The sequence below is a fragment of the Chiloscyllium plagiosum genome, unplaced genomic scaffold (assembly GCF_037043375.1).
Source record: "Chiloscyllium plagiosum isolate Xiang-an unplaced genomic scaffold, Cpla_swu_hap1 HiC_scaffold_5, whole genome shotgun sequence".
Classification (NCBI taxonomy): Eukaryota; Metazoa; Chordata; class Chondrichthyes; order Orectolobiformes; family Hemiscylliidae; genus Chiloscyllium; species Chiloscyllium plagiosum.
The window spans coordinates 115,456,073-115,470,194 of NW_028270143.1; the positions used below are offsets into that span (position 1 = coordinate 115,456,073).

Below are 14,122 nucleotides of genomic sequence, written 5' to 3' on the forward strand. Positions count from 1 at the left end.
TCACACTCTCCACATGTCTGCATGGGTTTCCTCTGGGTGCTTCGTTTCTTCCAACAGTGCAAAGATGTACTAGATTAGCCATAGAAGCTGCAGGTTTACAGGGATAGAGAGGTCGAAGTGACTTGCCTTTGGAGGATTTGGAGGTGCCAAATGACCTGCTTCCACACATAGGGATTCTACAGCTACTATTTTTTTAAAAAGCTGATGAGACACATGACAGATTTCTAAAATGCTGTTTCAGGAAACCGGTTGCTAACTGAATTTTCTTTTAAAAATTTGAATTACACTTATTGCTTTTAATTAAATTTTGATACATGTAAAACATCCTCCCATTCAATTTTCAATAGTTGATTAGTGGCAGCAAAGTGTTGGCAGCATAGGAAACCAATGGAAGGTAAGCTCCCTGATCAGATGAAGTGCCAACTCTCCATCTGGCTACATTCAGTCAAGGAAAATGGAGGGTGGGATAGAATAAGGATGCTCTAGGAAGAAAGGGTGGGATGGGTTGATACGGGAAGGATGAAAGGAATGGGATGATGGAAATGGTCAATTGTGGAAACACAGCAAAGACAATTATTCCAAAAAAAATTAAACAGAAATCCTGTACTTAAGTAGCGTGTTGCAGTGAAAATATGAATTTCATTGCCATTCATTTCTTGGTCTCCACTACTACCAGACTGGTAAATTAAACTGAATTTATTTCAATGCAAGAGGCCTGACCAATAAGACAGATGAACTCAGGGCATGGTTGGGAACATGGAGACTGGAATATCATAGCGATCACAGAGACATGGCTTGGGGATGGACAGAACTGGCAGCTTAAAGTTCCAGGATACAGATGTTATAGGAAGGATAGAAAAGGGGATGGTAAAAGAGGAGAGGGAGTGGTGTTTTTGGTCTAGGATAATATTTCGGATGTACTGAAGAAGGATATTCCTGGGAGAACATCCAGAGATGTTATATGGGTGGATCTGGGAAATAAGAAAGCAATGATTGTACTATTGGCACCCCAATAGTCAGTGGGAAATTGAGAAGCAAGTACATAAGGAGATCCCAATTATGTGTAAGAATAATAAGTTTGCATGCTAATGGGATTTTAACTTTTCAAACATAGACTGGGACTGCCATAGTGTTATGGGCTGGGTGGAGAGGAATTTAAGTGTGTGCACAAAACTTTTCTTATTCAGTTTGCAGATGTACCTACCAGAGGAGCAAAACTTGACTTTCTCATGGGAAATAAGGCAGGGCAAGTGATTGAGGTGTCAGTGGGAGAGCACTTTGAGGCAAATAATCACAATTCTATTAGTTTTAAAATACTTATGGAAAAGGATAGACCTGCTCTAAAAGTTAAAGTTCTAAACTGGAGCATGGCCAACTTTGACAGTATATTTCAAAATTTGATTAAGAGAGGTATTCGCAAATAAAGTGATGGTTGGAAAGTGGAAGGCCTTAAAAAATTAGATCACAAGAATTCAGAGACATTATGTTCCTATTAGTGCAAAGGGCAAGGCTGGTGAGTGTAAGGAATGCTAGATGACTACAGAAATTAAAGCTCTGGTCAAGATAAAGAAGGAGGCACATATAGACAGCTGAGATCAAGTGAATTCCTCAAGGAGTAAGGGCAGTATGAGTATATTAAGAAGGAACTCAGGAGGGCAAAAAGGGGACATGAAATGGCTTTGGCAAATAGGGTTAAGGAGAATCCAAAGGGATTCTACAAATACATTAAAGGCAAAAGAGTAAATGAGAGAATAGAGCCACTAAAAGATCTAAAGGGCCGTCTATGTGTGGAACCAAAGGAAATGGGTGAGATATTGAACAAGCATTTCACATCAGCATTTACTGTGGCAAAGAACATGAAGCTTGAGAACTTGGGGAATATAAACAGTAATATCTTGAAAAGTGTCCAGAAGATGACGTGCTGGATGATTTAAAACACCAAGGAGGATAAATCCCCAGAACCTGACCAGGTATATGCCAAAACTTTGTGGGAAGCCTGGGAAGAGAGTGCTGGGCTCTCTTGCTAAGATATTTGTATCATTGATAACCACAGATGAGCTGCCAGAAGACTGGAGGTTGGCTAATATGGTGGTAAAGAAAAGGCAAGAAACTATAGACTAGTGTGCCTGATGTATGTTGTTGGAGGGAAATCTGAGGGACAGGATTTATATGCATTTGGGATGGCAAAGATTAATTAGGGACAGTCAACATTGCTTTGTGCATGGGAAATTGTCTCTCATTAATGGTTGATGTTTTTGAAAAAGTGACAAAAAGGGCAGCACTGGCCTCACAGCGCCAGGAATCTGGGTTAGATTCAACCTTCAGGGGACTGTCTGTGTGGAGTTTGCACATTCTTCCTGTATCTGTGTGGGTTTCCTCCCACAGTCCACAGATGTGCAGGTCAGGTGGGTTGGCCATGCTAAATTGCCCATAGTGTCCATGGAGGTGCAGGCTAGGTGGATTAGCAATGGGAAATGCAAGTTTACAGGGATAAGTAGGGGCATGGGTCTAGGTGGGATGGTCTTTGGAAGGTCAATGTGGACTTGATGGGCCAAATGGCCTGCTTCCACCTTGTAAGGATTCTATGATTGCAGTGCAAATAAAGTTCTTGAGGTAGGCTTTTTTTACTTCCTGCTTATAGAATAAAGATATTTTAGTATCTGTTGGGAGTTATAGTTTTAAGTACAACAGATTTGCTTAGCTCTCCATAACATTTCCTCAAAAGACAGAAATGGTTCAAATGAAGTAGCATATTTGTACACAAAACCAAAATCAGTTAAAACATTTGACATTAAAAATGATAAAAGGATGTTATGAATGAAAAATTATTTATCTTTCTTCCAGTGATTTAAAATGCCATTGTCAGATTTCATTCACAGACTCTTATGTAAAGTCAGTTTACACAATTTTAAAACTTATTTCACGAATTCAAAAACTCACAAATTGAATTCTCAGACAAATAAAACATTCTAGCACAACAAATGATCTTGATAACAACAGACGATTGGTAATCCAAGATGGAGGACAGGAAAAATTTCTGGCTGTAACAGTTGCTCCTTTTTGAGGTATTTTAGGTGTTAGAGATGATTTCCTCGAATTCCAGGAGCAGCAGTTTTATATGCTGTTACTTTGTTTTGGAACTTTGGAGGAAATAAAAGTCAAAACAACAGCTGTTTCAAAAAGGAGAAGAACAGACAAAGGAAGCACTTGGTGAGGTCAGTGCAGGAGAAAGAGAAAGAAAAAAACTGACACTGCCTTTGCTGTTTGAATTCATGTATTGCTGGAAAAGTTTCCCAGTGCATCTGGGAAAATTAACAAACAGTGAAATTCACAACTGATCTTGGAGGAACTGTTGGGCGAAATTCACAGCACAGAATCAGATAAGTTAATTGTTTTAAGTGGACTACAGAAAGTCTGCAGTAGTGAGTAGAGTGGGTTCTTTCTTGATTATATGTTTTTGGAGATATGTCTCTTGATTAAACTTAAAATATAAGCCATAACTATTAATTTAACCTGGGGCAGTGCTTGTAGACGGTGTAATTTTCTGGGTCTGTAGATTGTGAAGGAGCAAAAATGGCCTTTAGTAGAGCGATATGTGCTTCTTGTCAGATGTGGGAGTTTAAAGAGAGTTTAAGGGCTACTGCGGATTATATCTGCAATAAATGCTGTTGGTTGCGAATCTTATCAGATAGTGTGGATCGGTTAAAGAGACAGTTAGAAGCAATGAGGAATTTGCAACAGCAACAGTGTGATGGATGGCAGTTATAGGAAGAGGGGATAGTCTCAGATACAGTCACATAGATGGGTTAACTCCAGGAAAGGTAAGAGAGGTAGGCAGCTAATGTAGGAGTCTTTTGTGGCTATATCCATTTCAAACAGATATGCTGTTTTGGAAAATGAAGGGGGTAAAGGTGGATAAATCCTCAGGACCTGATCAGGTGTACTCTAGAACGCCGTTGAGGGGCATGGATAGGGTAAATAGGCAAAGTTTTTTCCCTGGGGTCGGGGAGTCCAGAACTAGAGGGCATAGGTTTAAGGTGAGAGTGGAAAGATAGAAAACAAACCTAAGGGGCAACTTTTTCACACAGAGGGTGATACGTGTATGGAATGAGCTGCCAGAGGAAGTGGTGGAGGCTGGTACAATTGTAATATTTAAGAGGCATTTGGATGGGTGTATGAATAGGAAGGGTTTGGAGGGATATGGGCTGGGTGCTGGCAGGTGGGACTAGATTGGGTTGGGATATCTGGTCAGCATGGATGGCTTGGACCAAAGGGTCTGTTCCATTCTGTACATCTCTATGACTCTATGTATAGCACAATGATCAGTTTTTAATATAAAGGCTACAACTACTACTCTGTTCCAAAAATAATCCACTAAATGAGCCAAAACAAGTTAGAGAACTTTGCTGCATTCATTTATATAATTTCCAATGTAGGGCAGCTAGGGGAAAAACAGTTTTGATGGAAATGAATGTGAAGATCTTTTAATAATACTGTCAAAAATGTTAATATTTGAAATTACACTGCTGGGTCTGTACAAAATTCATTGAAGTTCACAATTAAAATAAAGTTTTGAAATAGCATACAGATCATAAACTTGATATATGGAGACAAGTTGTCAGAGTTTCATCTTGCATTCATCAGAATTATGATGCAAGAAACATTTGTTTTGAGAACATCAGTATTCCTCTATATTCTCGTTTTTGGGTTTGGAACTGTGAGTTGCAATCAAGAACTGAACATGAAACAGCTCATTTTAGAGAAAAAAAAAGAACACTAGAGACTGCTGTTTGCTGGTGGGAACTGGCCTGGAAAGATAATTCTGCCTAAGTAAAGCTCTGAGGACTTTAGACAATCCAACACTGAGATGTTGTTATTCTCAGACACTGGCAGCTAGTTCGATGTTGAATTGGTCGATCAAGGGAGAACCAGTAGGAACAACTTGATGCAGATGCCGGAATCTGTACTGAAAACAAAAATTGCTGGAGATCACGCAGGTCAGAAAGCATTCATGATGACAGAATAAGCTAACATTTTGAGTCTAGATGACTCATCATCAGAGCTCTGAAAAAGAAATCAACTGAACTCAAAACGTTAGCTTACTTTCTCTCCATGGATGCTGTCTGACCTGTTGTGATCTCCAGCATTTGTTGTTTTCAAGGGAAAACCAAAGCCAGCCATGTTGAAAAAAGAAAGAATAAACAGACTGAACTAGCTTTGATTTTTTTGTGTCAGGGGGCAGTTTGTTTTGGAAGCTGTTTTTGTTATTGATTTGTTGCAAGTTCTGAGATTATAATCGCAGTTGTAAGAAATAAGTCCAGGTTTCTAGAAGTCTGTGGAAACTGTTTGCATTGACTGCTGACTTCGCACAATTCACATAAGATGTACAGATCTATATGCCTGTAATAGAATCCATTAAAAGATTTCATGAAAGCCTGATATTCGTCATTGAAACAGTTATCGAACTGTCAAAATAAATTTCTTTTCTTTTTAATTAATCCCTTAACTGTGTGTTTGTTGATGAGAAAGTAAGGAGTTTATGAGAAAAGATGATTAGGCTTAGATCACAGATAATTAGATTGCTTTGTCATTCAACTGTGTTTGGCTAAAGTTACATTATTAATAATGAATTGTCAATCTTTAAGTTACAAACTTGGTATCCAAGATCCATTATTTCTAAAGTCTGGTTAGGAATAATTAAGCAATTTTAAGGGTCATTGAATGTTTTAATTTCACTATGTTGCAAATCAAGTGATAGTGTGGCTGATTTGATTTGGTTTGCTATCTCTGTCATAACACCTGTAAGAAGGGACACCATTTTAGACAGCGTTAAAAAAAGGTTACTGATTAGTTCGACCATCATTGGCAATCAATCTTAATTCACAGACCAAACAGGTAGGCTCTGACCAAAGTCAAGAAATTGTCATAGGAATGCAGCAAACGTTGGCAGTCTCCTTGACCAATTTCTTTTCCACGAAAGAAAGGTGCAACGGTTTTACAAATTCCTTTGTTTACATAAAACAGGGTTTTGACAGCCCAACTGGCGATCTGAAAATTGGTTTCTGCGTCATCGCGTTGACCATCCACAACCAGCAACATACCAATTATGTTGAATCAGCCTGCGCTTGCAAGCCTCAAAATATGTACACCATAAATGTGATTTGGCTACTATAAATCATACATTAAATAATGTGAACTATACTAAGAGTTACAGCAGAAACCACTTTAAGATCATCAGTCAGGATCACAGTCTGATGCATTTGTACATGCTAGATGCTATGACTATTAGTACAGAAGAGTCTCCTTGCCTGGAATAATCAAAAAATGAACTTTTAATTAAAAGAAAACTTCTACTTACTTGGCACCTTACACGATCTCCTGATATCCCTAAACACCTCTCGCTAATGTACTTCTAGGTAGTCATTATTCTAATGTAGGAAACTTCCTTCCTCAAAAAGGCAGTGAAAGTAGAATACTTAATTTTTTTTCTAAATAAATAGGTAAATAGATTCTTCATAAGAAAAGGGTGGGGAAGTTTATCAGGGATAGGCACAACTGTGGAGTAATCAGATCATCCATGATCTTACTGAATGACAGAGCAGGCTCGAGTGGCCTTGAACACATATTTGAAACATGACAGCCAACTTGCATACAGGAAAAACTGTAATGAGATATTAACTAGATAATCCACTTTCATGATGTTCACTGAAGGATACCAGTGGCTAAATTCTCTGCCCTTTTTTTGAAATAGGGCCATGATTCTTTCATGTCCACATTATAGAGAAGACTGGGTCATTCATTTGACAGATTGCACTTGTGACACTCCAACACTCCCTCGGAATGTCAGGCTTGACTTTTGAGCTCAGAATCAAGACAACCACAAATAATGTTGGATGTTATGCAAGCAGTTCAAAAAGGTGGCTTATAACCACCTTCCAGATGGACAATAAATAAATTTGAAGTTCATGGAAGACACTGATAGCCAAAACTAAATGAAAATAATGCAAGATAAAAACACATTATAAATAAAGTTATAAATGCATGACTATTACAATTGTTAACGTTCACAGATGTAACCAGTTGAGGTGCTTCAGTTTTACTGCACTTGGTGTTGCAGAACAAAAAACAACTACAGTATTACATTAAATTCTGGTCACTATACTTCAGGGACATTTTGACGGTCCTTGAGAGAGTGCAGATGACATCAGCAGAATGGTTCCAGGGATAATAGAATTTTAGCTACAAAGTTTAGTTTGAAGAAGCTAAAACTGTTCTCCATGGAACACGGATAAAGCAGGGGGATTTAGTCAATGTGAAAAAGATCATGACAAGTTTAACTAAGATTGACAAAGAAAAGCTGTTCCCATTCGCCAATGGACAAACAGACAGAGATTTCAAATTTTGGTAAGAGATGAAAGGGTAATAGAGGAAGAGTTTTTTGTTAATTCAGTGAGCAGTGATGACCTGGAATAAAATAAAATTGCTGTAGAAACACCACAGGCTTGATCTGCAAAGGAAGCATCTGTGAAGGAAGAAACTTGTACATTAACAAGAGTTAATGTTAAGAATCCAAAATCCAATAGAACCTCTTCAGAGGTTCATGTAGTGCAGTGGTCCCCACCTCTGAGCCAGAAGACCTAGGTTTAAGTTTCACCTGCTCCAGAATTGTATCAAACCACAGCTGAACAGGTTGGTGAATAACTATAATGCCTCTTCAGAAATCATAGACCGAGTCCACATAAGATCATAAGACATAGGAGCAGATGTAGGCCATTCAGCCAATCACGTCTGCTCCACAAATCAGTGGCTGAAGTGAAAATCCTCAACTCCACTTTCCTGCCTTTTCCCTACAACCCTTGATTGCTTTACTAATTAAATATCTGTCTCTCAGCTTTGAATATACTTAATGACCCAGTTTCAACTGCGCTCTGCAGTAAAAAAAATCCACAGATTTACAGTCCAAGAGAAGAATATCCTCCTTTACCCATTTTAAACATGCAAGACCTCTTATGCTGAGAATTATGCTCACTGGTCCTAGACTCTCTGACAAGGTCAAACAACCTTTTAATATCTACTTTGTCAAATCCTTTAAGAATCTTGCACAGTTCTAAGGTCACCTCTCATTCCTGGCCACGACCCCTGAAACTCTTGCCCTCCCTCTCATGCCCTCAACTCCCCAGACACTCCATCCTAGTCACGCCAAACCAAACTCCTAAACCCTTTCTCCTGGCCACACCCTCCCATTGCCCCTTCCTTCCTGGCCATGCTCCTTCAAAACCCCTACCACAGGGCTATGTCCCCTCATCTCCCCTCCCTCCTCGCCATGCCTCCACAACTCTTTCCCCCCCCCCCTTCCAGGCTACACCCCCTCAACTCCTACTGTCTCTCTCTTATTCGAGAAACCCTCAACTACACCTCCTTGACCCATCCCCCAAAGCCCTCAAATCCCCATTCTCGCGCTCCTTCCCAGCCATGCCTCAACTTTTAGTACCAACATCCATTTCAAACACAACAACTTCCACAGGACTATACCTGCTCTCTCGCCCTCCAGCAAAAATATGATCCCAAATTTCTAATTCCGCTGCCTCTGCTGCATCGGCTCCCAGGATAAGGGATTACACTCAAGAATAAATCTCCAAATCCAACACATCATCCTCTACTATCTTCATCACCTACAGTCAGACACCACCACAAAAAAGATATTTCCTTCCCACCCTTATCTGCTTTCTGTAGGGACCGTTCACTCACGACTCCCTCGTCAGTTCCACACTGCCTACCAACCTCTCCTCCATACTTGCTCCTTTACTGTATTCGCAGGAAGTGCAACACCTGCCCCTCCACTTTCCTCTCACCTTCAGCCAAGACCCCAAACGATCATTCCAAATCTGGTTGAGATTAACCTTCACTTCTTCTAACCTGGCCTATTGCATCCATTGACCCCAATGTGGTCTCCTTGACATTGGAGATACCAAGCGCAGACTCGGGGGACCGGTTCATGAAGAATCTGCACTCTGTATGCTCAAATCAACACCACCCTCTGGTTACCAGTCATTTCAACTCCCTCTCCCCTTCCCTTGACAACATGTCCATCTGCGTCTCCTCCACTGTCAAAATGAGGCCACATGCAAACTGGAGGAACAACATTTTATATTCCACCTACGGAGCTTACAGCCCAATGGCCTCAACATAGAGTGCACCAACTCCAAAATTTCCCCACCCTCAACCTCATCGCATGTCCAGCCCTCCTCCTCCTCCCCACCTCATTGACTTGACTTGACCTAACCTATCCATCTTCCTTCTCATCTAACCACTCCACCCTTCCAACTGGCCAATCACAATAACCCTCTACCTGCATTCACCTATCACCATCCCAGCTACCTTTCCCCCTCCTCATCCCTGCCCCTGAGCTCCCTTGCCCCTCCCCAGACCGGATCTGAAACATTAGCTTTCTTGCTCTCCTGATGTTGTCTGACCCTCTGTGCCCTTCCAGCTCCACGTTTTATCAACTCTCAAGTCTCCCTTTTGGCCACAGTCCATTATCTCCCCTCCCCTCTCAGCTATGCCCACTCATTTCCCCTTCTTTGTAACACTCCTTCCCCTCACAAACCACTTGATTTCTCAAGTCCTCACACTCTCTCTCTCTCCCTTCCAACCACATAGAATTATACAGTTATAGAGATGTACACCACGGAAACAGACCCTTTAGTCCAACTTGTCCATGCCGACCACTTATCCCAACCCAATCTAGTCCCACCTGCCAGCACCTGGCCCATATCCCTCCAAACTCTTCTTATTCATATGCCCACCCAGATGCCTTTTAAATGGTGCAATTGTACTTGCCTCCACCACTTTCTCTGGCAGCTCATTCCATAGACGTACCAGCCTCTGTGTGAAAAAGTTACCCCTCAGGTCTCTTTTATATCTTTCCCCTCGCACCCTCAACTTATGCCCTCTAGTTCTGGACTCCCCCACCCTGGTGTTGTGTGATTTTTAACTTTGTACTCCCTAGGACCTTACCATGAAGTGTATAAGTCCTGCTAAGATTTGCTTTCCCAAAATGCAGCACCTCACATTTATCTAAATTAAACTCTATCTCCTACTTCTCAGCCCATTGGCCCATCTGATCAAGATCCCATCGTAATCTGAGGTAACCTTCTTCGCTAGCCACTGCACCCCCAATTTTGGTGTCATCTGCAAACTTATTAACTGTACTCCAATGTTCATATCCAAATCATTTACATAAATGATGAAAGGTAGTGGACCCAGCACCGAACCTTGTGGCATTCCACTGGTCACAAGCCTCCAGTTTGAAAAACAATCCTCCACCACCACACTGTCTTCGACCTTTGAGCCAGTTCTGTATCCAAATGGCTAGTTCTCCCTGTATTCCATGAGATCTAACCTTGCAAACCAGTCTTCTATGGAGAACCTTGTCAAATGCCTTACTGAAGTCCATATAGATCACATCTAGCACTCTGCCCTCATCAATCCTGTTTGTTACTTCTTCAAAAAACTCAATCAAATTTGTGCGACATGATTTCCCACGCACAAAGCCATGTTGACTATCTCTAATCCGTCCTTGCCTTTCCAAATATATTGTACATCCTGTCCCTCAGGATTCCCTCCAACAACTTACCCACCACCGACATCAGGCTCACTGGTCTATAGTTCCCTGGCTTTTCCTCACCACCTTTCTTAAACAGTGGGACTATGTTGGCTACCTCCAGTCATCCGACACCTCACCTGTAATTATTGATGATACAAATATCTAAGCAAGACGCCCATACCGGATTCCTGATTCCTCTTCCTCTTCCTCTCCCTCTCCCTCTCAGCCATGCCCCTGTCCCCTCACCCCTCCTGGCCATGCGTCCCCAGGTCTCCCCGCACCCTCCTAGCCAGATGTGCCCCCACCTCTCCACTCCCCTCCCCTGACCACTCCTCAACAGCCATGTCCCCACCATTCCCCCTAGGCTACACACCAGCCATGCCCCAATCTCTCCTCTCCCACCCATGCCCCTATCTCACTCACCACTTCACACCAGAGATGCTCCCAACTATTTCCTGCCAGCATATCAACCCTCCTACTTCCTGCCAGCCAAGCCCCAAACCTCTCCCTTCTCTACCAGCTACGTAGCACTCCCCTCTCACTACCTGCCAGCCATGCCACAATCTCTCCCCATTCCACTCAGTCAGCCATGTCCCAAACTCTCACCTCCCCTTCCCTCAGTCGTACCTCCAAGCCAGCCATACCTCCACTTATTCAAGCCCACCTCTCCACTCCTAACCTCTACCCTACCTTCCCTTTCCTCCGAACCAACATGCCCACCTCAAATTCCCCTCTACCCCCATGACCAGGCCCCTCCACATCTTCCCTCCCCTCACCAGCCACGCCCCAGCCAGTCCCCTCCTGTCAACTCCTAATTCCCAACATCACCTCTCCCCAAATCTCCTCTACCAGCCACATCCCCTCCACCTACCACACCCCCACCTCTTCCACCTACCACACCCCCTCCCCTCCTCTTCTCACCCCCCACTACCTGCCACACCTCCTCCTCTAGGCAAAAGTGAGGACTACAGATGCTGGAGATCAGACTCAAGATTAAAATGGTGCTGGAAAAGCAGCATCTCCTCCTCGCCAACTACATCCATATCCTCAGCCTCACCAGCCATGCCCTCACATCTCTTCCCCCCCACCTCTCCTTAACACCCCCTACCAGCCACACCCTCAACCCCACACACACAACTAGCCACGCCCTTACATCTCCCCTCCCCCTCCCAACCAGCCACGCCCTTACGTCTCCCCTCCCCGCCAGCCCCGCCCTTACGTCTCCCCGCACCCTCCCTGCCAGCCACGCCCTCACTTCTCTCCCCCACCTCCGCGCCGGCCACACCCCTTGACCTCTCGCCAACATGGAAACATCCACGCAAATTCGCGGCGGCCGTTACCAGGGCAACCGGTGGGACAGAGACGGTTGGACGCAAGGGCATTTGGCGGTGGCGGGGTGCAGGTGGTACGTGGATTATTTAGTGAAGATTCCTCCCGCAAACGCGTTAGTAGATTAATAGACAAGACACAGCGGACTCACCCTGTCCCGCAGTCAATCACACAAGGAGGTAAGTTGCCGGCCATACCGTTGGGATAGTCGGAGGGGAAACAAATGAAAAAAAAACTTTTTTGTTGCCAGTAAGTGGCGATCGGAGCCTGGAGCCTAGCTTTTCAAAGCATGGGTAGAAGAGGAGGGGGAAGGGAAGGCGCCAACCGCCACCACCAACCGTTAACCGCCGCGTCTCCGCAGTCAGCGCGCGCGGAGCACTTCCGGGGTCAGCGCCGGCTCGCGCTTCACGGGGTCGTCAACCGCCGATCAGCCCCTTCCCTCAAAACCCGGGGGATGGGGTGAAGGATATCGAAGTGTACTTTCAACATCTCGGAACAGCTCAGCTTCTATAAAAATGCGTCCTAACCTACTGCCAATCGCCACCCCCACTTTATCCATTCCCCCTTGAAGGGCTAACGTCAATTCTCCTGCTCTTCGGATGCTGCCTGACCTGCTGTGCTTTTCCAGCACCACTCTAATCTAGACTCTGTCTGCATTGAACACACTGCCAGCTAGTGTCTTTGATACCCTAACTCTCTTCGCTGAGTGAGGAAAGCCTTTGCACCTTTTGTGACTCACTTTAAATCTGTGTCCTTTAAACCTGCTTCTTCCCTACCCCTGAACTGGACCACCCCCAAGACCCACCTGCACCAGAGCTCATCTAGCTGTCGTGTTGACTCGAAACATTAGCTTGCACTTTTTCCACGAATGCTGCCTGACCCGCTATGATTTACAGCATTTTTTTTTTGTTTTCAGTACAGATTCCAGCACCTACAGGAATTTGCTCCTGTCTCCAATCTAACCACAAAACTGAAGTTTGTCGTCCCTGGAACCAGCCTTGTCAATCGCAACTGCACTCTCTCCAATGTATTCAAGTCTTTCTTACGTTGTACAAAGTTAAAAATCACACAACACCAGGTTTTAGTCCAACAGGTTTAATTGGAAGCACTAGCTTTCGGAGCGCTGCTCCTTCATCAGGTGGTTGTGGAGTACACAATTGTGAGACATAGAATTTATAGCAAAAGTTTACAGTGTGATGTAACTGAAATTATACATTGAAAGATAGCTTGATGGTTAAGTCTCTCATCTGTTAGAATGACCATGTTAGTTTCACTTCTTTCATGTGTAAATCACAAAACTTTTTTTTAAAAGTTACATTCTCAGGTAAATCACTCTTAGGTTGTGGCATCCACAGCTGTGTACTGTACACATTACACCAGGTCAGGTTTTGCAAGTGGTGCAAAACTGGGATCACCTCCCCGAACAAGGGAAAGGCTTTAGGTAGAGATGCATTACAGCAACATGAAAATGGTGAATGTTTGGAATCATTTCCAAGGAAATTCTACACTACAATAAGGAAAACAACAGTTAAATAGAAATGCTTGGAAATGTCAATACTGCAGCTCCATTTAGACGTATCCAGGAAAGGTCAGAGCAGAATTTGTTGCTCAATTTTGGCATAATTTGAGGATATGCAAAACAAACAAAGTACTGAAGAAACTCAGGTTTAGCAGCATCTGTGGAGAGAGACACAAAGTTAATATTTTAAATCTGGTATGATTCTTCTGTTTCAGGATTTCGGAATGTAGTGTTATGCCTATGTAAACCCTAGAGCTGTCCAGTTGAGCTAAAATGTACTTTCCTTTCCCAGTCTTGAAAATCACTTTGCTACTGTGGTTTTTGTACAGCGGCCAATCAAAATTCTTTAAAAATCTTAACGAGGCTTTTGGAGCCCAAAAACAAAACAGATGCAAAAATGTACACTTGGTAATGCAAATGCAGAAAGGTGGAGGTATAATTCTGTGTTCAGTTTTGGTAAAAGAATGACTTGCATTTGCATAGCACTTTTTATGAGTACAAGTGCTTCATATCCAGCAGTTTTGAAGTGCCGTCACTGTAGCTTCTAAAAATAACAGCCAAACCCACATTGTGAAAACCAGCAGATGAACTATTCATGTGATTTTACGAGTGGCAGGGTCTTGATTTGAAAGCGAGCACTTCTGACAATGCATCACTTGCACTGGAAT

General features: G+C 43.0%; 1 protein-coding gene across 4 annotated transcripts in view; it reads right to left on the reverse strand.

Annotated features, from left to right (window-relative positions):
• The window catches only part of LOC122550120 (actin-related protein 3B), a 182,743-nt gene extending 169,903 nt beyond the window's left edge, over positions 1–12,840 (reverse strand). For all 4 annotated transcript variants that reach the window (XR_006311742.2, XM_043690732.2, XM_043690731.2 and 1 more), the window contains exon 1: positions 12,087–12,840. Coding sequence is in view for 3 of the 4 variants with exons in the window: in XM_043690732.2 (XP_043546667.1) it covers positions 12,087–12,130 (44 nt within the window). In the remaining variant the exon portion in view is untranslated. The remainder of the gene's footprint in view (positions 1–12,086) is intronic.
• Positions 12,841–14,122: the final 1,282 nt, after the last annotated feature.